This window comes from Megalobrama amblycephala, linkage group LG10 (genome assembly GCF_018812025.1).
Source record: "Megalobrama amblycephala isolate DHTTF-2021 linkage group LG10, ASM1881202v1, whole genome shotgun sequence".
Taxonomy (NCBI): Eukaryota; Metazoa; Chordata; class Actinopteri; order Cypriniformes; family Xenocyprididae; genus Megalobrama; species Megalobrama amblycephala.
The window spans coordinates 15038052-15063676 of record NC_063053.1 but is presented as its reverse complement, the minus strand read 5'-3'; the positions used below and the strand labels follow the sequence as shown (position 1 = coordinate 15063676).

At 35.9% G+C, this 25625-nt stretch overlaps 1 protein-coding gene across 2 annotated transcripts; it reads left to right on the top strand.

Moving 5' to 3' along the window:
* The first annotated feature begins 281 nt into the window (after window positions 1-281).
* Window positions 282-25016, top strand: rgs17 (regulator of G protein signaling 17). 2 transcript variants are annotated; one of them, XM_048204797.1, is made up of 6 exons: window positions 282-470; window positions 2541-2769; window positions 9668-9798; window positions 16053-16127; window positions 16466-16697; window positions 19229-25016. In XM_048204797.1, exons 2-6 carry the CDS (start codon window positions 2767-2769, stop codon window positions 19412-19414), a joined length of 627 nt encoding a protein of 208 aa, XP_048060754.1. In that variant the 5' UTR covers window positions 282-470; window positions 2541-2766; the 3' UTR covers window positions 19415-25016. The 2 variants fall into 2 exon arrangements, with proteins under 2 accessions (XP_048060754.1, XP_048060753.1); XM_048204796.1 differs by lacking the exons at window positions 282-470; window positions 2541-2769 and adding an exon at window positions 4146-4239.
* The last annotated feature ends 609 nt before the right edge of the window (window positions 25017-25625 follow it).

The window sequence follows — 25625 nt, the reverse complement described above, 5'->3', positions numbered from 1 at the left end:
GCTCATTTGTAACACATAATTAATTTAATACGATTTTCAAGCGTGACTATTAGGCTACACACCAAATGCTTAAAGTAGTCACAATTGGAGAATTTCTCCTTTTACAAGAAACATTTTTGACAGCGTCTTATAGTGAGGCATATGGCCTTTTTACGTAGACTATGTGTTGTGTATGTATATTTATTAATGCAGGCAGGCAGTTATTGTGAGATAGCAGAATCTCAGCCTGTCATTGCACCTCTGCCTCTGCACCCTGTCCGCAGCTCGCGCTCCGTGAGCTGACAGCTCCGCCGCGCATGCGCAGGGCGTCTCCACTGGCTCGCTCGGTGCTGAAGTTGGGCGGATGGACGGAAAACACCGCTGATGGAGATAAAACGGCAGCATGCAATCTCAACGCGTGATACCCCCGATATCCGCATAAACTCGTGTAACGACACCCTTTTAGAAGACTGACATCTAGAACAAAAGGGGTAAGGCGACATACGCTCTTTAACGGTCTCGGCGGTACCGCTAGCTCGCCAGCTAACGCGCTAGCCGTTGCCTCCGTGCGCTTAGAAAATCAAAGAGCCGCTGCGAAAATGTAATAAAGTGGCAGCTACACTTAATTTGTATGAAAAAGCGCTGCTTTAGCGAACAGTTTGCACATTACTTTCAATTGCACGGCGCGGTTTTGTGATATAAATGGTTTGGGCTTTACCTGCGATGACTTTAGTAAAGATGCTGGCTGTGTCGCAAAACCTAGCGAGATGCCTACCTAGACAGCAATTTTGGACATTATTCGAGCGGTTGGAACGTTCCAAAAGCATTTGTAACTCTTGACAGCGTTTGGGGGCTTTTTATGTGCGTTCAAACGATCGTTGGTGTTTCAACGATAACTATAAATGCTGTCTAGGTAGGATCCTCTGTAGGTTTTGACACACAGCCGCTTTGATTCCACAGACAGCCACTGCAACGGGGAATGAAGGCGAATAGCGGGATGACAGCCGTGTATATCTGTATATCACGGAGCATTGTATTATTTTGTTATCAGACGTTAAACTGTGACTTCTCGTACAAATGTATCTTTTACGTTTATGGTAGCCGACAATTTTCTAACGACTGATCTTAAATAAAACAATACGGAAGGTCTGAGTTTGTTTTTATTTCTCGGACTTGCCAGTAGTTATTTTGCTTGCATTCAGTTATTGATGACAGCCTAAGTGATATTAAGAGAGTTTTCTTCCGGAGGAGGGCTGATTGCTCGACCATTCATCATCATACAAGTTCTGAAGTTCCTCCCATTCACTTGTGCTTCTGGTTTTAAAATGCAGCTGGTTGTGTGAAACAATCTGTTTACTATGGGGAACATTTTGGGTGTCAAAAAAGATGACCTGCAACGAAATGCACAGGTTGTAACTTTTGTACAACCTTGTTTTTTCTTTTAAACACTTAAAATGCACAGAAAATGAGTCAGTAAATGTATACTATATACTTCAGTTTAGGGATTACTTTCTTCTATGGCTGATATAGTCAGGTTTATTGCAATTTGCTGTGGTCGATAATTTAAGATTAATTGGTACTGCATTGCATAAGTGTTTACTTACATTTAATTTTCCATAATGTCTGGTTAAAACATAACCAAAATGGTCATTTTATCTAGGTTGTTTAGGTTGAAAGTTTAGGTTTAAGGGTTATTGTGTCAAATAGTAATGGAGGACGTGTACAGTACATTTTAAGATGCACATAATTAAATTACAGTTAATGTATGGATTTTATGGGAACGATATCCCTGAATAATGCAGAATTGCTTTCCAAATGCAATGTCTTATATTATATTCCCCACTAATTACCCAAAATTACTCAATAACCAGTCAACTTATCTAGTTTAATGATGTTTAATGACTGAAGGTTAATTAGTACTTTAAAACATTTAAATTAGTGATTTGATTTTCATCAGTACATGCAATAATTTAAAGTTGCAATGAAATGAAAGTAGCGACAGATCTTTTCTGTCATATTGTGACATACTTCTGAGAGTCGGTTGTTGATTGGATTTTGAGATGTGGGCATTGCACTCAAAAGTGGAGGTGAATGAACGTGAGCTTGCTGGGGCGGCGTTTAAGAGGACTAAATGATTGGATAAATCCTGCATACCTAACCAGAGACAAATCTGTCATTTTCACCATTTTCACTCAAAAAAAAAAGAAACATACATGGATGAATCATTACAGTAAGATCTGTAACATGCATTTAGAAAGTAGACTTTAAGGTTCTTTGTGTCATTTATAAAAGTGCTTCTTTTGTCAATTAGTATAGTATTATTTTCACATCAAACACTAATTAAATAAGAATTAGATGATGAAAAATCCAGAAGTAATCAGATTAGACTTTGAGTGTAATCTAAAAGATTTACAAATTTGAATAATAGGCTATAATTTGTAATCAGTTTGTGAGAATGTGAGTTATTACCATTAATCTTTTGGTTTGGACTCTGGAGTAAACTTATAGCCCAAGATTAAAGCAGTTCTGATGCTTTCTTTCTGGTTTGATCTATTTCTCAGATGTCTTATCCTGGATCATTTAGCCCTTGACTCAAGGAAAGGGTGTGCCTGCAAATACCAGGTGTTTGAAACCTACCTCCACCCACCTCCTGTGTTCTCCATCAGGCATGATAAGAGAAGATACAAGAGGCCACAATTTGTTTTCCAGCACTCTGCCCGTCTCAACGTTTGACATTACCGTCATGATTTTCTTACCTGATCTTCGGATGGATCGCTGCTAATTTGCATGGTAAGTTAGGAATGGTTCTCTCCTGCATTGATGATCTGGAAAATCACAAAACGTGTTTGCTGAGCAGAGATGTGATGCAGCTCAAGGTGAGAAATGTGGGCGAAATTGGCCCCGGTGTGATTATCACATGTATCGGAAGTGTGGTGTGATGTTTCTCGAGCTAGGCTTTGTGGGTAACGGCTCTAGGAGGCTTCTGTTGTGCAGCCAGCCATGGCCTGTGCTATGCATCACTTGCTGCCCTGGAATGTGTATGGGGAAAGCGCACAAGGGCGCACGAGACATCCAGTGGGTGAACGGGGTTAGAGGCGGGACAACTGCGCCATCTGAGCATGCTCACAAGCAGAGTCATATGCACACATTGTAATGTAATTCCCGAGTGCAGACTGTGATGTATTTTAAGCGAGGAAGTGAGCACTCAAATGCTTGTTGTTAGAAATATGCACAATCAATGAAACATCTTTCATTATTTTAAATGTTAAAAATACGTTTAGATTATAAAAAGCATTTCTAATCCATTCAGCAGTGATTACTTGAATAGAAAAAGATTTTTTCTTTGAAGATATGCAGTCTAAAATTGAACTTTTAGTTATGTATCTGAAGAATAATTATGTCCCATTCAGATTATTGTTGTTTTTTCAGTTGTAGCTGTGTCAAGTGTAAAGTGTAAAGCTTTTTCTTTTTAAAAAAATGTAAATTATTACATGGCTCTCTGGAATTCTTGATTCTGATTTGTCAGTAGTGGCTGTTGTTCAGGGCAATACAGAAGAAATAAAGTGATACGTGTTTAAACGACGTGAGGGTGAGTAAATTATGACAATTTTCACTTTTTTGGGGTGAACTATCCCTTTAAAGCCATTGAGATACACACATATAAACTTACATTAAATGAGCATTTTTGACAGAATATTTACTTGAAATTTACCAAAAATATCTGAAAACAGAATGTGTGAATTATGTAACTGACACAAGGTAGAGCTAATGCATCTGTTGACCATTCAAGACAGTTATTGGTTGATTTACTAGCCAATAATCTAAAAATAGCCAAATATTAGTTACACATTAGTCTGATACTAGTTTTTAGCTAGTTTGTTTTTTCTTTGTAGCTTATCATGTAATAAAATTATATCCTATGTATAATTACCTATGAAATCAGACTTGAGTCTGTGTGTATAATTGCTTTTTCCTCAATACACAACTTCCTGTTTTACATATTGTGCAGAGTTGTTGGTGAGTGCTCTAAATGTGAACAAAGGGACTCCTCAGTGTGTTTTGCATCAGGATGCATGTTTTCCATTGCCTGGCACTGAATAACTGATAGTAGTTATGTTTTGCATATCTTGTTTATATGGCTCCATTATGGTAAACTCTCAAAGGGTGTTCACATTACATCCCAGACACACTGAGCTTTCATCACCAGGTAGAAGGGCTGTTTATCACAACACATTTTTAAGTGAAAGGATGAATTTAGAGGTAAGGTTTAACTATAATTTATCTACAACAATTCTATAATATTATTATAGGTAACTATTAAGAGAGGATTTACAGACAAAATACGTATAGCATATGTAATATCAATAATGTTGAGTTAAGTTTGATGCTATGTAATGAGACAGTACACTACTATTAATACTAATAACAGATTGTAAACAATGTTTACTTTCATATGCAATGTGCTTTATATATTTGTTTGAGAGAGCAAATTATGTGTAATATATTTAAAGCTGTTTTCTTACATCAAAACGGTCTGTTCTGTGGTTTTTGTCCTTTACCACAGCAATGCATTTCAATCGGCAGTAATCTTTAAATTATGCACCACACATTGCGACAAAAAGTCAGCCAACCAAATGCCCCTTGGTTAAGTGGTTATGGGATATTTACCAATACCATACTGGGAAATAATAATTTGATACCATCCCAGACCTCCAGCTTGTCTGTTTAGTGGCCAGACTGTTTTCCCCTAAATATTTGGATCAGATATCTAGGTGATGTGATATGGTGTTTGTGCTGGCAAAAGATCCCTTTCCAATAAGCTTTGTGTTAAAATGAACAAATCTGATGAGGTCATAGTGTTGGGCATCATGTTTAACAGTGTTTCCAGTGTATTGTCACATTTTTTAATTTGTGATTCATGCAAACAACTTGTAGAGATGAGGCAAGTCCCATTCATTTGTGATAAAGGCCACAAAACAACTGAAGTACAATGCTGGGGTTAAAGGGATAGTTTACCCTAAAATGAAATCTCTGCCATCATTTATTCAGCCTTATGTCTGTTGAAACCATTTTGACTTTAACTCTGTCTATTCTTCAGACAAACCTATAATAAAGCCCAAAGTATATTTCGGTTGTCTGTGTTCCGCGATGGTACCTGTGACATGGAGCCCAATTTTTGTGTCCGTGTGGACGGTGTGTGTAGAATGGCGTATGTGCGAGTGATTAGACCACTTGAAAACAAAAGTCCACTCGATAGCGCGCACACACTGAACACATCTTTTTACGGCCAAGGAGTATAGACGATTACTTTTTTCCCAAGGAGCCCATGTGCTCTTAAATTGAAAAATTTAGGAGTGCATTAAAAAAAACTTTAGAAGCGCTCTCAGGTGCAATATTTATCAAATAATGTGTTTTGTCTTAATAAAAGGATACGAAGAGACATTTACAAGCAATTTTTTTTTCATTTATTAGAATACAAATAGTACACAAGGTTTTCAAATATTTCTCCCTCAAACTGTATTTAATTATGTATTTATAGGTCTACTTTAAAGGGTTAGTTCACCCAAAAATTAAAATTCTGTCATTAATTACTCACCTCATGTTGTTCCACACCCGTAAGACCTTCTTTCATCTTCAGAACACAAATCAAGATATTTTTGATGAAATTCGAGAGGTATATGACTCGTCCATAGACAGAAATTTAACCAGCACTTTCAAGTTCCAGAAAGGTACTAAAGACATCGTAAAAACAGTCGACGTGACTGCAGTTGTTCCACCTCAATTTTAGAATACTTTTTGTGCGCAATATAAGCGCCATCTACTGTCAGGTAGTGAATGTGCTTTTTCCATTCAGTGCGTCTCCTTCATTCGTTCCGCCATGCTTCTCATCCACGTTATTTAATTAAATCAACGCAGTTTGAAGTTTAATAGTCACATTAGACTCTATCGCTGTTTTTTCCATCCCCAAATTAAGGACCTCTTAAAATTAGGGGTGTAACGATTTATTGCAGTACGATATTTTGCGATGCAAAAATGTTACGATATGCATCGTAGAGTGATGGCGATGCTTTTACGATATGACGGCAGTCTAATCCAGTCTATGGTCTAATCTTATTGGTTGAGCTGCCGACGTGACCTACTCTGCAAGGTGGCAGTGAGAGAAGCCGGTTGTCACCGCATATAGGCCTAAATGGTGTGTCTCAATCAGCTCTCTAGTTCAGTAAGTGTTTCGGGCACACATTGAATCTTACAAGCAGGTTTAAACGTTTCTCGCGTCAGTCTCTTGCTTGGTCGCGTGAGAAAAGTCGTGGCTTTCCTTTACCGCAGTGCCACAGCAACAGCTGTGCTCACAGAAAAGCAAAAGACGCTTGTGATGCTTTGCTTTAAGAAGTTCCGCGGAGCCGTTCACATATTGCGTCTTTTCCGCGTGCAAGTCAGTTATTTCAAATGTAACCACGCGGCAGGCGCGCTCATAATGGGATCAACGCGGTCGCGACGCGCATGCGGTGCGTTTTCCAGGCGCATCGAGATGAACAATTCTCAAATTTTCAGAATGCCGCAAGCGCACCGCAGGTCGTGTGACAAGAATCAACCGATCAACTATGGCCTTTCCGTAACAAAACATCAAAAGCTCAGCCAAACAGCTGATCATAGCTGTACAGGGTGTTTTTTATATCGTATATCTCGTAGTAAAGCTAATGCAAGGGTTAGAAATCATTTATCCTTTGCAGAAACTTCCTGATCCTCTTGGAGAGCTCAGTTCATGGTTGCATAGCAACGACCGACGCCACGGGAGCGCAAGTGCTTTGGAAAGAAGAAGCGATGCGGCCGCGCCTTCCACGCTTTTTTAGACGCGATATGTGAACAGCCCCTATTCATAAGTTCATGTTAAATTTAACATTCTTTTTCAGTGACAGATAGACCTATTCAGCTGTTAATTTGAATACACAAGGTTTTTATTAAACCTTGAAATGTGGTCTTGTATGTACAAGGAAAATTATTGAAATTTGTTAATGTTTTTTGAATAAATCTTGTTTGAATTTCAGTTTCATTTTGTTCAAAATATCGTGATACGTATCGTATCGTGAACTCCGTATCGAGATACGTACCGGATCGTGACCTGTGCGTATCGTTACACCCCTACTTAAAATGATAATCAAGACTAGAGGTTAATTGCACCGATAACCAATTGCAATTGGTTATCAACAAAAATCCATACCGATAGTTTTTCCGTATTGCGTCTATTGCCAGAGTGGCTGAGTAGGGTCCACTGTCATTTTACAGTACAAGAGTGGCCTCTAGAGGAGAAATAAAAACTATCACTGACACCTTGTGGAGTTTGTTTTGACGTGAGATTGCGCGATGCACAGAGCGGGACACTATAGATGCAGATTCAAAACTTAGACAATGAAACAGTATCGGTATGTATACAGTACACTACACTACATGTTTTCATATCATTATAAGGTAATTAATTTGTTGACTAGATGCTGCATTAGTGGAGAAAGAACAGCAGCAGGTTTGCCATCAAGGCTGAGAGGACGCTAACATTAGTAGTACCTCAAATGGTCAAAATAGTGTGACAAAAATACACGCAAGTCTGACCCAAATGTTGAATGTTATGATTGTTACCATCTGTTTGCATTAGTTTATATCCAGCTGGTCATTTTTATGTATTCGTTTGCAAGCAAAGTTGCATATTTAAAGCTAGTGACATGAGAAAGCAAATTGATATGTTCATGCAGCCAACAGAAACAAATCAGAAATGCATCCGATTTCAGTTTTTTTTTTTTTTTTATCGTCACTGTAACACATATTTTGTTATTTTGATTGGATAATCATCAAGTGTTCTAAAATAGAAGTGAATAATGTGTGAGAGCATTCATACAATATGCATATGTATCTATTAATGCTATGTGTAGATGTTTAAAGATGGCTGTCTTTTTAAGCATGACTTTGGATTTATATGAAATGATAACACTTTACAATAAGAGTCCGTCTGTAACATTAACTAAGGTCAATAATGCTGTAGAAATATTGTTCATTGTTAGATCATTAATTTATGGAGCTTAAGGCTTCTGAAGACTTGTTATATAGTGTGCAAGTAGTGTTGTTTTTGTATTATTTATATACTATTACAGTGTTTATTAATATTTTGAATGAGCTTTTTTTAGATTTTTAATTTAGTTTCATTTTAGTTTAAGATTTAGTAATTTTGTTATGTGCTTTTGTCATTTTTATTAGTTTTTTATATATACTTCTATTTAGCTTTAGTTTTTTGCCAAGGCAACATTTTTCATTTTGTTAGTTTTTTTGTCTAATATTTATTTTTTAGCTTCATTTCAATTAACAAAAACAATTTTTAATAGCTTTAATTAATGATAGTAAGTTCGACATTTTTTATTTTTTTTTAATTTATCAGTGATCAGAATCACATATGACAAAATGTATCTTTTGAATCACAATGTTCATGTGTATGCAGGTAAGGTGCTTCTATAGTACCATATGGTCACTATTAATAAAACTGTCAAACAGAATAATCAGCCATGTGTTTCAATGACATGTTAATGGTATGTTGATGGATCACGATTAGAGTAGAGCTCACAGAAAAACACTTGCTTATTTTCTCTCCCGATAGAGGGCTTCTTGGAAACGCATGCAGTTAAAATGTTTGTGGTTACAATCTGTGCTCTGATGTTGTTTTTTACAAGCCAGTGATATTGGGAACCCAACATGGAAGAATTTATTGAAAACCATTTTATTTCACGTCTGCTCTCTAGTTGCCTATGTATTGGTAAAAATGTTGATTTGTGCAGATTGTATATATTTATTCATATATGGAGCCGAGCTTCCTATGTAAAGAAACTTTGTGGCTTTTAGCCAGTGTACAAGTAATAGTGAGCTCCTAACTGTTGAAAAAAACACATTTAAACTGTACATTTTGTTCTTTTTCCAGGAAAACGGACCAAAAATATTGATGACTCATTTAGACTCATTTTCAAAGACTTTTTTCCTTGACAATGTATCTTACCTATTTACCTAATTAGTTTTCCCTGTAGAATACATCTTTTAGGGAGGATTCATATGTTTATATTTAGTGTAATTTAAGAAACAGGAAGTGACAGCCATTGCGTTTTTATAAACTGTTTACTTCCTAAAAATAAAACTGTTGCATTTGAACTTGTGTTAGAACATATGAGATCCCCACACTACTACTGCCTGTTTGTGTTCAGGGGTGGGGTAGTGAGCACATCTCTCTCTCTCTCTCTCTCTCTCTCTCTCTCTCTCTCTCTCACCCTCCTACATCTCAAACTAATTTAGCATCTTGCCAGAGGAATGAATGTGTAGTCTGAAGAGGGGATTTCTTTACTTTCTGTCTATCTGTCTGCCTCTCTTTTGTTCAATCTCTATAGACACACTCTCACATGGATTTGAGCTGAATAAGCATCCAACAGTAGAGTAGGACAGAGTCCAACATGCTCAGATTCTGAGCATCCTTATGATCGCTTCCATTGTAAAAGCTACCATAACCCTACCGTTAATCTCTCTCCTAGAAACTCCAAATAATTAATCATGCCTTTCAAGCTTACTTTAGATTTAGAAGCATCTGTAGTTAACAAGATACTTCAGCTAACACAGTTCCCAAGCCCCCACTGCTTTGTTTCTAATCATATGTGTCTGTCCACAGCCTCAGAGTGTGAGTGGAGTTGAAATGAGGAAAAGGCAGCAGGGACGTATTGAAGGACCCCCACAGGCGCCTGGTCACCCGAGGCCCAACACCTGCTGTCTGTGCTGGTGTGGATGCTGCAAATGCCTCTGGTACACCACATCTTTCATTATGTTTTTCAGTCAGTGAAATGATGTAATTGCATGAAGCTATTTGCTTAGAAATGAGTTTTACATAGAGCTGCACAATTAATCGCTAAAAGATTGTGATCTTGATTCAGACACCCATGCTTTCTTATTCCTAAATGACAATGATTCGGCTATGTCTATTAAACCTTTGACGAGTACAATCACAGCGAAACATTCAAATCTGTGTTAGCGCTGCCTCTGAGCCAGAGAGAGCAGTTGTCGTGTATAGACCTTATGCGCCAGAGGAACAAATGCACAGCCATCTTTGGAATTTTGTGTTTGAACATTAATTTTTTCCGGTAGCTCTGTATATTTGTATGACATCGCTGTTGAAGAGTAAATAGCTGGTGAAGTGGATTTACTTATTGTAGAGTTAACAAAAGTTATTGTTTGAAGCGGATGTCATAACACGTCAGTAGACCAGGAAGGGTTAAAACTGAGATGTTCATTCATAAATCTGTAAGATCTTACCTTCATGCTGTGGAAATACAAACCGGAAGACAGAACACAACGAGCGCAGCTCTGAAAAGGGGTGGGGCTACATACAGTGGGTACGGAAAGTATTCAGACCCCCTTAATTTTTTCACTCTTTGTTATATTGCAGCCATTTGCTAAAATCATTTAAGTTCTTTTTTTTTTTTGGCCAGATCTGTGCCTTGCCACAATTCTGTCTCTGAGCTCTTCAGGCAGTTCCTTTGACCTCATGATTCTCATTTGCTCTGACATGCACTGTGAGCTGTAAGGTCTTATATAGACAGGTGTGTGGCTTTCCTAATCAAGTCCAATCAGTATAATCAAACACAGCTGGACTCAAATGAAGGTGTAGAACCATCTCAAGGATGATCAGAAGAAATGGACAGCACCTGAGTTAAATATATGAGTGTCACAGCAAAGGGTCTGAATACTTAGGACCATGTGATATTTCAGTTTTTCTTTTTTAATAAATCTGCAAAAATGTCAACAATTCTGTGTTTTTCTGTCAATATGGGGTGCTGTGTGTACATTAATGAGGAAAAAAAATGAACTTAAATGATTTTAGCAAATGGCTGCAATATAACAAAGAGTGAAAAATTTAAGGGGGTCTGAATACTTTCCGTACCCACTGTAAGGTCTAAAGGTATAATGCAGCTTCACAAACAGTCTTTTCAACCACACAGTATCAATATATCACTGTTACAATAATTCAGATTATTACAGAAGCACTTGGATAAATGTTTATAGTTTGGATATAAACACTGATGTCTACGGTAGCAATCAAAATAGAGTAAAAGTTTTGACACTTCAAATAAAAATTGTATCAATTACATTGTTTCACCAATAGATGGTGACAAGTGACTGTTAAAAAATTGATTTGTCGTTGAATCATTCATTCAAGAGATTTGTTCAAAAATGCTGATTCAATCAGTAATGAAACAAGTGAAGCCTTTATGAGTGAGTCATTAAATCATACACTCACCGATTTTTTTTTAATTAAATATTTTTAAATAGACTGCAACAATTAATATTTAGTTTATATGTTATTTTATTTAGTTGTCTGTACAGAACCATGGGAGAATCATGATATCTATTTTAAACAAAATAATTGTGCTTCTCAGTTTATCCAGAATCGTGAAGCTCTAGTTTTAGAGTATTTCTTCACCATCACCTGCCTCGGGTACACTATCGTTCGAAGGTTTGGGGTCAGTAAGGTTTTTGAAAAGTCTCTTATGCTCATCATCAAGTCTGCTTTTACTTGATCAAAAATACAGTAAAAACAGTAATATTGTAAAATATAATCACAATCTATTTGAATATATTTTAAAATGTAATTTATTCCTGTGATGGCAGAGCTGAATTTTCAGCATCATTACTCCAGTCTTCAGTGTCACATGATCTTTCAGAAATCATTCTAATATGCTGATTTGATTCTCAAGAAACATTTCTTATTATTATCAATGTTGAAAAAAGTTGTGCTGCTTAATATTTTTGTAGAAACCATGATTTTTCAGGATTCATCGATGAATGGAAAGTTCAAAAGAACAGCTTTTATTTGAAATAGAAATCTTTTGGAACATTATAATGTCTTTACTGTCACTTGATGCATCCTTAGGCCGTGTGTCCACCAAAGCCTTTTTAGCCAGCTGAAAACGTCAGCGCTTTCTGAAAACACAGCTGCGAGCACTTGAGGGCAACGCAGCATTTTTTTTTTTCTGTTTAAACGCTTTGGTTGCTATAATATGGAATGTCTGTTTGATTCTGAATATAAAACTGTTGATAAAATGTTAAATATTTGCTCTGGCTCTTGTTTTAAATGATTTTGTTCCATTGTTGTTGTTGTCGTCTGTTGCCACTGTACAAGCAAGATGTGACGGTTGGTTGGTGGTTGGGTATTTGTACTGCCCCCATTCACTGTGATTGGACGGCTGGGTAAAAAAGTGACAGTGATGAACGCTGAAGACGCCAAAAAATCTTACTGACCCGGACTTTTAAACAGTAGTGTATTTGCTAAATGTTAGTGGGCTCATTCCTAGAATGCAGTATATTTTATGTCCCCATCATTTAAGTCTTAATTTATTGGATAAAATATTAAACTCGCAATTTTTAAAGATAGAATTCACATTAATTATTTTTTTAATCATCATGATTAAGTGAACACTATTTCTTTCACTACTTTACCCTACTTAAATATATCCTCAGGTTGATGCCATTGTGTAAGCTATCTCTCAATCCTTGACTGAGCAATAGGGAATTTAGCTCTTTATTTCCATCCTGTTAGGCAGCCTGTTAGTTTTTAACATGTCTTGGTATTGTGAAATAATCAAGCTATAATTTATAACTTTTTTAGATTTTAAGAAAAGCATATTTTTGTCTGGTATACCATTTTATTTAATTGCTTCCTTAAATTATAACTTATCTTTTTATTTTCAAACATTACAGATTTCAAGAAGTACTGTGTAACAGGAATGACCCAGTGACATTTATTTATTTGTTTTGTGTATAGGCATTGTTGTAGGTTAGCATAGCCTTTGTGGAAGAGGCTTTTTCTCAGTGTGTTATCTAACATGGCGCATTTATTTGATTATTACTGAGTGCACTTTTAAGCATGCTCATACATTTAGCAACATAAGCAACATTAGCTTTTAAAAAAACAAAGAAAGATTGGAAAGGCCATAGCACAGCTTGCAGGGGAACTAAAAATAACAGGAATGAATACAAATGTTGCATGAAATAAAGCAAACATTGAAGAGGCACCCTATTCTGTAACCTCGGGTTTCCACAGCCATCCCCCCACACACGCTGCCATTATCTGCTCAGTAAACGGCTATTTCTGTCCCACATCACATGCAAAACAGCTGTGTAGTACATGTTATATATTTAGAGTCTTGTCAGCTTGTCGAACCCCATGGCTAACAAACCCAATTATACTTGCTCTACAGAGACTCGGATTGAGAAACACAGTGGATGTTCACCTGTAATTTGTAGCTTAGTTTCAGTAAATGCTGTTGGTGGACTAGAGGAGAATTTGTATTACTTTAGAATATGGTTAGACTTTTTGGTTAGTCTGTTTTTTCTCAAATTGGGGGTCAGAAGGGGGTGCTTGAGTGTCCTCTCTGGAATTTTTTTTTTTTTTTAACAGTATATAGTTATTATGTTATATGACTATTTTTATTAATCTTTTAAATTATAGTTATTTCTATAATGTATTTATTTCTGATTGTTCATTTCAGTATAATTTAACTTTAAATTTATAATTTAAAAAGTATGTTGTCTTTATAGTATCATGCTTGCTGTTTTACAAATAAAAGGCCCAGATACTTTATATTTCATCATATTTGGGCCATTAAAAGTTTAAAATCCCCTTATAATATGTTTACATTTGTACATCAAACTTTTATTTCAAAAGGAAAATTCAGTTTTACACTGTTTACGCTGTAAAAATGTATTGTAATTTTAACAGTAAAGACTGTAAAAAAGCCATTAATTGTTAATTGGTTAGCAATAAGTTATGTTTTGACAGAGTGCAACAGTTGAGTTCCGGAGGCAAAAACTCTCCATAGGGAAATTGATTTTTAAAGGTGCCCTAGAACTTCTTTTTAAAAGATGTAATATAAGTCTAAGGTGTCCCCTGAATGTGTCTGTGAAGTTTCAGCTCAAAATACCCCATAGATTTTTTTTTAATTCATTTTTTTAACTGCCTATTTTGGGGCATCATTAACTATGCACCGATATATAGGTTGCGGCCCCTTTAAATCTCGCGCTTGCCTTGAATAGCATAAACACAGTTTACACAGCTAATATAACCCTCAAAATGGATCTTTACAAGATGTTCGTCATGCATACTGCATGCATACATTGGATCATGTGAGTATAGTATTTATTTAGATGTTTACATTTGATTCTGAATGAGTTTGAGGCTGTGCTCCGTGGCTAAAGCTAACATTACACACTGTTGGAGAGATTTATAAAGAATATGTTTATGCATTACACAGACTGCAAGTGCTTAAAAATGAAAATAGCGACAGCTCTCTTGTCTCCGTGAATACAGTAATAAACGATGGTAACTTTAACCACATTTAACAGTACATTAGCAACATGCTAACGAAACATTTAGAAAGACAATTCACAAATATCACTAAAAATATCATGTAATCATGGATCATGTCAGTTATTATTGCTCCATCTGCCATTTTTCGCTATTGTCCTTGCTTGCTTACCTATTCTGATGATTCAGCTGTGCACATCCAGACGTTCTGCCCTTGTCTAATGCCTTGAACATGGGCTGGCATATGCAAATATTGGGGGCGTACACCCCGACTGTTACCTAACAGTCGGTGTTATGTTGAGATTCGCCTGTTCTTCAGAGGTCTTTTAAACAAATGAGATTTATATAAGAAGGAGGAAACAATGGAGTTTGAAACTCACTGTATGTCTTTTCCATGTACTGAACTCTTGTTATTCAACTATGCCAAGGTAAATTCAATATTTAATTCTAGGGCACCTTTAATGATAACTTCTGAACTTTTAAAGACAGCCTTACTGTGAGCTATGAGGTTGTCAGTCAATACTGTTTGCTTCTGTTGAAGCTGTTAGCCCGCATTAATTCAAAATAATGGTGTCTAACAGCAGAATTCGTGGTGAAAAACTACATTACCCATGACGCTGTACAGAAAATTACACCAATCAGAGAGTCGAAACAAGCAAAATGTGCCAAAAGATCTTGTTAGCTCCGCCCACTCCTATGAAGCACAGCAAATGATATAATAATCAAGTCAGTGTCCCTACCTACGCTCTCAAAATACTTTAACATTTGAGTATATATGCATATTTTGCAATAATCTTAATAAATATATGTATACTCAATGTTTTTTCTATCATTAAAGTCATTAAGTACACAGTACTTTGTGTTTTTGTCTGATTTTCAAATACTTTTTTGCTTCAAATCAATGTTTCTAACCCTGTCACTGAATAAATGGGCAGGCACTGTTGCACTTTATGTACGGGGAAAACAGTAATAGATCTAACCTTACATTTCATGGAATTTTTCATGGAATTTCAGTAAAATACTGTTAAATGTAATGTTTTGGAAGTAAAAAAGAACTAATCATTTTGTAATTTACAGTGAAAGGCCGTAAACTGACATTCCCAGAATTCCTTGTGTCATTTCACATTTGATATTTTTGATATCAGTTATGTACATTAGGATTTTGTGCTATCTTATGTTGTTAAATTAATATTGCGTTATTTTAGTGTCATGATGGTGTTTTGTATTTGTGTGCATGACAGCTAAGTGCATCTTTTACATACATGTATTAATAGTTTATATAAAACTTGGATTCATCGCGTGGTTTTCTCTTTACCACCCGTATTATTATTCTGGATGTCAGTATATGTTAAATGTACAAAACAGATTTTAGTAGCAGCATTGGCATTTTTTTGTAAATTCCAGTTTTTAAATTGTAAAATGTACAGGTTGTTCAAAAACATGTTTACATTTGTAACGTATTTTTACAGAATTATTCTGGCAACCACAGCTGCCAGTTTGTTTTGTTTTTTTTTTTGTATGATATGTGTATGATTCAACCCTTTAAAAGCTTGAATGGCTATGTAGTGTAATAGCAGCTGGTAGGCTCCAAAATCTAGTTGTACCATAACTGTATAACCTTGCATGATGATCAACACAACATGTTTCAAATGCCACAGAGACTTTGCTGTGTCTAACACTTCTCTCCTCACCCTAGGAATGAAGACAGAAGGGAACGTTCAGAGAGGCAAACATGTACAAAGATGGATAGCATAGAAGCAACAGAGGAACAGTGAGTTGTTAGAAACATCTATTATTGTATAGGGACAAGATGATTGCTGCTTTTTTATATAGTGCTTGCATCTGTTCATACCTCTAACGTCCTGTTAAAATGAGCAACATTCCATTAAATGAAACTGCAATCTTGTTAACTGAATTAAAATGAGGAAAATCATTTAAAAAAATCTCACAGTTTCTTTATAGTTTGTGTCCAAGTACTTTTGGCGCCAATTCAATTTCTAATCAATCCTTTAATACCATTTACATGCACTTTTTTTTACTGACACCTGAAATAAAGTTATTTTATATGGGTAGTTCCTGCTCTTTTTTTTCATTGTCTCAAATTTGAAGGCGTCCCACACTGGATGAGGTGATTGCCTGGTCACGGAGCTTTGAGATGATGATGCGCTCTCCAGAGGGAAGGGATGTTTTCCGGGAGTTCTTGCGGTCTGAGTACAGTGAAGAAAACCTGATGTTCTGGATCTCCTGTGAGGAACTGAAGAAAGAAACTAACCCATCAGCTATCGAAGAAAAAGCCAGGATCATTTATGAAGACTACGTCTCCATTCTTTCGCCAAAAGAGGTTAGATTATGGGGTGTATGAAAAATACACAATGCTGTCTGTGGCTGCAATACATTCATAAATAAAATATGATGACATAAAATATAAGATATTCATATTAAATTCATAAATCATCTAAAAATGGCCAAAACAAAAGATATTCTCAAGTATTTTTTGTCATTTTTGTTTAGTGGTATTTAAAGGTTATATATGGGTATGTTTTTTTTCTATGTACAACTTGAGTCTGATGAAGAGCATGTAGCTCGAAAAATGACATCTGTTTTGCTGAGCTTATTAAATGTGTTTTTTAGCAGTCTTTTTGTGCATTTTTTTTCTACATTTAAAAAAAAAATCTAGAATCTGAATAAATATATATAATTTTGCAGTACAATATTTGCTTGCTCAAAATGATTGTTCATTCATAGAAAAATAGCCAAAACACAAAAGTAATTTAAGTTTTTTAATAGATAATAATACATTTTAAATTTAATAAAAATTCTCTGAATAGGTGGTGAGGTCTGAATAGTTTTTGTTTTCTTTGCCATCTGTCAGTTCAATTAAATTGTATTCATGAGTATATATTATTAACGGTCTATTTTTTTCTATGTACAACTTGAGTCTGATGAAGAGCATGTAGCTTGAAACATCATACCGTAATCGTTCACATAAATACCTACCTACCCAAGTTTTCTTTTCAGTATAATATTTTACACAAAGCTTGAAGATAATGATTGTTCTTATAAAAAAGGTTATTTATTTATTTATTTATGCCATATTTAAATTAAACTGACCTAGTCTCTGAATTAAAGGGTTAGTTCACCCAAAAATGAAAATTCTGTCATTAATTACTCACCCTCATGTCGTACCACACCTGTAAGACTTTGTTCATCTTCAGAATCCAAATTAATTTTTTTATGAAATTTGAGAGGTTTTTTTTATCCTTCATTGAAAGCAACGAAATTACCACATTCAATGTCCAGAAATGTAGTAAAAACATTGTTAAAATGGTCAATGTGACTACAGTGGTTCAACCTTAAAGGATTAGTTCACTTCTGAATGAAAATTACCTGATAATTTACTCACCTCCATGTCATCCAAGATGTTCATGTCTTTCTTTCTTCAGTCGAAAAGAAATTAAGGTTTTTGATGAAAACATTCCAGGATTATTCTCCTTATAGTGGACTTCAATGGTCTCCAAACGGTTGAAGGTCAAAATTACAGTTTCAGTGCAGCTTCAAAGAGCTTTAAACGATACCAGACGAGGAATAAGCGACTTATCTAGCAAAACGATCGGTCATTTTCTTAAAAAAATACAACTTTATATGCTTTATAAACACAAATGATCGCCTTCCACCATTCCACTTTCCGTATTCTTCAAAAAGCTTACACTGTATGTCCTACGCCTTCCCTATTCTACTTAATTAAAAAAAAAAAACGGAATTAGTTTGTTCCATAAGTTGAATAGGGAAGGTGTAGGACATAAAGTGTAAGCTTTTTGAAGAATACGGAAAGCAGAAGCACTTGCAAGGTGATCATTTGTGTTTATAAAGCATATACATTTGTATTTTTTAGAAAATAACCGATCGTTTCACGAGATAAGACCCTTATTCCTCGTCTGGTATTGTTTAAAGCCCTTTGAAGCTGCACTGAAACTGTAATTTTGACCTTCAACCGTTTGGAGACCATTGAAGTCCACTATAAGGAGAATAATCCTGGAATGTTTTCATCAAAAACCTTAATTTCTTTTTGACTGAAGAAAGAAAGACATGAACATCTTGGATGACATGAGGGTGAGAAAATTATCAGGAAAATTTTAACTGACTAATCATTAATTATTTAATTTTATGAAGTGACGAGAATACTTTTTGTCTGCAAAAACAAAACAAAATGAACAACTATATTTTTCGTCTTCTTTGTCAGTGTTATGCAGGTGGCACAGTGCTGTGTTTCCGTGTTTAAGCTGAAATGCCGGCTCATTATTGCCCGTACATGTACATACATGCGTGTCTTGTGCTGCTTACGTGAACAGGCGTCGGCCAATATTGAGCTGTCATTCAGACATAGAACCTGGAAGCGCTGCAACGAAAATAGCGTAGCAGATTGACATGGGAGAGACAAATTTGTTGAATAAAGTCGTTATTTTTGTCTGTTTTTGCGCACAAAAAGTATTCTCGTCGATTCATAACATTAAGTTTGAACCACTGTAGTCACGTTGACTATTTCACTGATGTTTTTATTACTTTTCTGGACATTGAATGTGGTATTTTCATTGCTTTCAATGGATAAAAAAACTCTCGGATAATATCAAAATATCTTAATTTGTGTTCCGAAGATGAACGAAGGTCTTACGGGTGTGGAACGACATGAGGGTGAGTAATTAATGACAGAAATTTCATTTTTGGGTGAACTAACCTTTTAAGAATATTATGAATCACAATATGAAATATATATAGAGTATAGTAAAATATAAAGTAAAGTTCAAAGATAAAAACTGTTCTTTGTAAAGTTTTGTTTTGTTTTTGATCTGTCGTACTTTTGTTGTCGGTCGGCAGGTCAGCTTGGATTCACGGGTGAGGGAAGGCATCAACCAAAGCCTGGCGGAACCCAGCAGTACGATGTATGAGGAGGCCCAGCTACAGATCTACACCCTCATGCACAGAGACTCCTTCCCCCGATTTCTCAACTCATCTGTTTACAGGGATCTCCTTAACAGCAAGAGGGCCTGCTTAGACACCTAGGTTTCAGAAAGAACATTTGAGACAAAAAAGCCCCAAGGTGCCACTTTCAAAAGGTGTGATGTTTCTTATTTCAAGAGTGAGTAGTTAAGCAATTCTGAGCATCCACTAGTGACCCTGAAGTTGAGTTCTGTTTAAGTGCCAATACGAGCTGCTCAGGCAACTGTGACACAGAAAAACATGTAGGAAAACAGACAGATCCATACTTCCTACTCTCAACTTACTTGTCTTTTTCATTCACCTGTTTTGTCTCTTTTAAATCTTCTCTCTCTTCCTGTTTACTCTCTCTCTCTCTCTCTCTCTTTCTCTCATGTTCTTTCTACCTGATCCTTTCCATCTTTTATGCCTCACATGTCTGAGGACAGCTGAATAATGTTATTTTTTTTAAAGAAAATCAAAAACAAACGGATAAGCGGTAGATGTTAAGCTAGAAAACCTTTGCATGATACAAGGTTATGGAATTTACTCCAGTTTGACATTTAAGCCCCGGACTACAATGTTTTTTGAATTGAAAAAAAAAAGTTTTTTATGCTGTCATGGGGAGAGAACATTGTAAAGCTTCTCGTAAGCGAAGGGAAAATTAGCTGTGCCAATTGTTTTGTAAAAAAGAAGCTGGGAAGCGTAATCGCCGTCTTGCCGTCCAAACTCTTTCTTTGCGTGTCGACAGTTCTTTAACTGGGAAACATAAGGGCTAGCTAGTGTTGTGATTGGGCAGCTAAATGAATCATGAAGATTTCTTTCTCTCTGCAAAAATCACAATGCCTCGACACTGAGTAAGGGCACAAAAAAGCTGCTGATGCTGGTGACGACACCGTTTTTTTTTTGTGTGTGAGTCCTCCTAGCCCCTCCCAGTCCGTTACTTACAGAGAGAAGCACAGGTACTGTATGTCATGGGCTGTAAGCTTCGCTGGATTGACTGAGAATTGCTTGAAAATCACTCACCAACGTTCTGGAGGTTCTTAAAAGAGCTTCGAATTGTCTTACACATTAAAGAAATGTATTTTATTAAACAAAAGTATAGTGAACACTATGCCTTGTTTTTGAGAGTTACACTAGGTCTATTTAAAATAACTGTGCTCGCCGAGACCCGCTCGATGAGGTGGTGCGACGGAGTCGGATCCATCAGGGAAACTGTTCTCCAAACGTTCGTTTTGCGACTTGAAACGTGGAGCGGTCTCGGTCATTTTCACAGCTCGGAAAACTGCAGGTTATCGAAAAATGAAAACAAGTCAGTCTTTTTATAATACTTTTTTCCAGCATGCGTTCCTTCTGTTGTGTCATGTACACATTGCAATACTCAACCCAGATATGATGTGAACCTCTGTGGGAAGCATCGAGTTGAAGACGATACTATAAAGATGATTTTTTTTTTTTTTTTAGAGGTTTAGACGTGTGTCCCTCAAGAATGACAGCTTTTCAGCTCTGTGTTGTTGGATTCAAACTTGAATGTTGCTGTTCAATTTTCTAGACCTTTATGTGCTATTGCAATCGCAGCAGCCAGTGCATGAGAACACGATATTTAAAATACTGGTGTGTTAAACCACTCTCTCACCTTTTAGCGGAGTAATTCAAGAGTGAATTGCATTTAAACCGACGTTTTTTTGGTCACCATACCCAACCTCAAAGTGTCACTTTCCCTGAACTCTTGTGCCAATGAATGAACGAACGTTTGTTAAGTGATCAAGTGTGTTGTTGTTGGGTTTTCTTATTGGTGCTCTGAGAGTTAAGTGCCATTCACTCTGCAGGTTTACCACATTAAAATGAAGACCTTTGTCACTTTACCGAGTGCATAGATATCCTTCTTTGAAGTATTCGTGTGTTTGAGCATCAGCCAATGTGAGCAGGTCCTTCATTTATGTTGTTTTACGAACCAAATAGGTGTTACCTAATAGTTTACTTACTGAAGCAGCGAACCATCATGGGAAGCTTGGCTTTCCCTCATTTCTAAAATAAAAATGATTGAATTTTCTTGTTTGTTTTAAAAGGAAAAAAAAAAAAATCATGTCATTAAAGAAATGAGCAATAAATCAAAATTGTCTTGCTCTAAAAAAAAAAGAAAAAAGAAAAGAAAGAAAGACCCTGCACGACACATGGACATTTACTGAACTATTTTTTAGGGGGGAGAAATCAGAGGTTGACATATTGAGTCACACTAAAGTGTTACGATAGGTGTCAATGAAAAGTAATGCGTTTGTATGACTATTTCAATCCGTACATGTCAGTAATCTGGGAAGTCCAACGTCATAGAGGTCACTGAAACTACTGAACAGGGAACAGAGTGAATATATGATTATTTAGGATTTTTATGGGTCACTTTAAAGCTGATTTTTAAAATAAATGTTTTCACAATCATGATTTAAATTGAGAAATTTTAATCATACCTCTGAAGCGTATCACTCAAAGGTAACCTACAGTATATGTTCTTTCTCAATAATGACAAAAAATGGAAGCAAATAACGCAAGGAAATTAGTATTGTGTACTATATTTTGCTACAGGCGGAATCCTTAATTAAAATAATTTTTTTTAAATGCTTCAACATCTATTAATCAACTGAAAGTTTCCCAGACATCATCCTGTAAATTAGAATAAATTTGACATTTTCACTCATTACAAGAACATGAAATGTCCCTAATTTTGAGAGTACTTATCTGTTTCATTTCAATGCCTCAACTTCATTTTTGCTGCTAATGTTTTATCAGATTTAGAGAGTTTAGGAGTTTTTCTCTTGACGGCTGTCACAGTGATGGCTAACAGCTGTTGATAATGATTTTATCAGCGTGGTATGACTTGGAAAAATAATCTTTCTTGCCAAAAGGCTCCTTTTCTAAGCAAATGAAGTGGAGCCTGTGCTATGTTATTATAGGAGCGCCGTCCGCACGGACCGTCTCTCGTTTTCATCGGTTTTCCACTACCTCTCGTTATGCTTAGTTTTTCCTCATCTATTTGTTAATGTTAAATGTTTATTTTGATCTACTTGAAGCCTAATACTGTAACTGAGATGTATGCTGGTATACCGAGGGTTTACGAAGAAGAGTAGCATTTTTTTTTTTTTCGTTTGTTGAATTCTTTTCAACATAATTATGATTACACTCACAAAGAATTCAGGAAACGTATTTAAGGGCTAATCCCATATTGCCTATGCAAATATCTCAATTGTCATATTGGAATAATTAGTGACTAAGGAATGTTTTCCTGAACTTGGGTGGAACACTGGTTTACATTTGCCCTTTTCTGATATTCCTTAGTCTCTTCGCTCACTTAATATATAAATATATAAAATCCTTCTTGATGAAAAAGCTACTCATTTTAAGACTGAAATAAATCTGTGTTGTGTCTACTGTGGGTTGACGGTTCACTATTGATGTAAACTGCACACTGAATGTAAGGTACTGTGCATGCTAAAGTTTATTTGTTCAAGTGATGGAAAACTCTGGCCTCTGGAGCCACACAGGGCAGGAGGGAAGTAATTGAATTATTTGTAGATGAAGCAAGTGTCTATTCTTGTTTTTAAGGGTGCTTCAGTCTTTTCTGCAAAGGTTGAAGGGCTACTTTGGGCACTTTAAACAAGCTTTTCAAGAACAAGAATATCTACCTCTTGGTTCTGTTCTCTCCATATGCTTAATATAGAAGACCGGGCCTTGAAAAACAACGTAGCTTGCACACATTTTGATTGTTTTGACTCTGATTAGAGCCACTGGTGAACTGGCAGGCACTGAATTTTAGCTCAAACCCATCGATTGAACTTCTCATCCTTTAGTTCTGTTGCTTTTCTTTCTGTTTAAACAAAAGATGGACACTTTGTGCCCAAGCAAAGATTTATTCATTTATTCCTGTTACCTGCATGTGCTTGCATTATGTGATAAACAGATTGCTGTAATTATAGAAAGAAAAAAAAAAAAAGTGTTAACAGCACTTAGTAACACTTGATCGGTAGCATAACAGCATTACCGGTGAGCTGCGCTGCACACCCTTCACGATTCTTCATTTGCTCTTTACATTCATAAGACATTAATGCCATTGATTTGAAGGGTCATGCAGGGTAATGTGAATTTAAATGACCTTGCGGTGACCCTCAATATATTGTATGAATATTGCAACAAGGAGGAAGGCTTCATGTATATCAGCTTTTTTCTTTCATTAATCATTTTTTGACATCACATGGAATTGGAAAGAGGTCAGGTAACATTTTTATTAAACATTTGATGCCTGACTTGAAAATCATAGTTCATCTATTATTGTGTTTCTATAGCCTCATCATCAGTTGTGTCAGTATGTCATTATACCAGTTCACAATTACATTCCAATTGTTTTCATGATAAAAACAGCCTGACTACGATTGACGTCGCATTGCTGCAAATTTCGTCACTTTACATATTTAAACAAAACATGGTATTATTGGTTATTGCTCCCAATATCACAAACAACCTGCCAGTTACAGTTGTCAGATATTTAAATATATAAAGATACCATGCAATTTCAAAATCGTTAGAAGGGGTAGAGAAGCCCTGTGTGTGCGTTTATGCTATGAAGAAAATGAAGAATTATTAACCGATTAAGGCATCTTTGACAGGCTTTGGAGGGAAACTGACTCACGTCTCACAGTTTATCACAGTCACCCTGAAGTGCCTTGAATGTTTAGGCCATGATCTATGATTTAGTTAATATCCGCAGGGAAGATGTTTGTCTTTTAAAGCCTGTTCTCTTCTCTAGGATCGAATGCATGATGCACGCTGTAAGCAAAAGACATTTGCACATGCGGAAAACTATTAAAGCCAAGATTTGGAAATAAGTGTGAACTGAGTATTTGATCATTTTCAGCCTTTCAGCTTCTGTCATTGTCCTCTGCACAAAAAACAAACAAAAGACCAATCATTTTTTATTTAACCTCCATCATCATCATCATCATCATCAAGTGTTTGGTGCTTATTATACATCACATAATGAAATCTCAAACCTCTCGACTCATTGTCCCAGTATTTTTTTCTTCTTCTCAGATCAGACACAGATCAGACCTTCACTGAAGGCTTTCTTTAGAGCTGTGCCCTGATACGAGACCTCATAAATACTGTCACCCATTTAATATAAAGTGTTTTAAAATGATCTAATATTTAATCATAATTCTGTTGTTTTTAATACCAGAGGACAAACTATAATGCCTTTGTAAATTATAACTGATAGAAGAAGAAGAAAAAAGAATATTTTATATTTGGCATGCTTTTGCTATTCTCAAAATAGTTTAGTTAACACAATACTGTACAAGTATATATCGAAGTACTGCAATCTGCAGACAGTAACACTGAATCTCCTGGAAGAGTTTTAGAAATGGACATATATTGGAAATATTAGCAGTTTCTTTATAATTGATCGCATTTAAATACAGTATTCTGTGCTCAAAACTTGGTGGAATGACTGAAATTTGACTTATAGTAATGAAATTAGTTTATTGTAAAGTGATGCAGTTCAGTTCAAGAACGGCAGTACTTGTTTATTAAGAATTGAGCCCAAGCGAATGGGCATCTTTCAGATCACATGTACTCCTGCATGAACACTATTAAAAGAGAGAACAAATGTATTTGTAGACATCAAATAAAGTGACTTACAATATGGTGCTGCTTCTGTCTGTCTAACACATAATAACATACTGTGCTAAATAGCCGAAGAGCAAAATATCTGTGTAATTTGTGGGAAAATGTATGACGTTAACATGAAATGTGATTTTTTTTATACTCTCTTAGCAGTTTTTCTGTTAATGGCTTGTGCAAAGTTTAAAAGAAAAATATCTCCTGACATTGTAGCATATTGTTGCAATAGTGGTTTTGCAGTTTAACTCGTAGATCACAGTAATGACACATCAAATAATTGACTTTTTCAGCCTCACGCGCATGAGAACTGTACTAAAGTCTTATCACGTTCTCCTCAGAGGATTCACATGAGCTCTGATTGTTTCTTTTGGAAGATCTCCACATCAGGCTCTTCGCTTAAAGTCATTTTTCTGGTTGCAATGTGTTTAACTATTTTTGTCTTTACTCCCCAGGCAACAATATCATAAGCTCTGGAGTGCATTGAAAATACTGGCATTCTCATATTTTCTGTAACGATTGTGCCAAAATTATTAAAATACTTACATTTACGAATACAAACTGTCCAGACACAAATTCCTCAAAAAGTCATGGGTATCATATCTTTTTTTGTGAACTCCATGTTATAATGCTG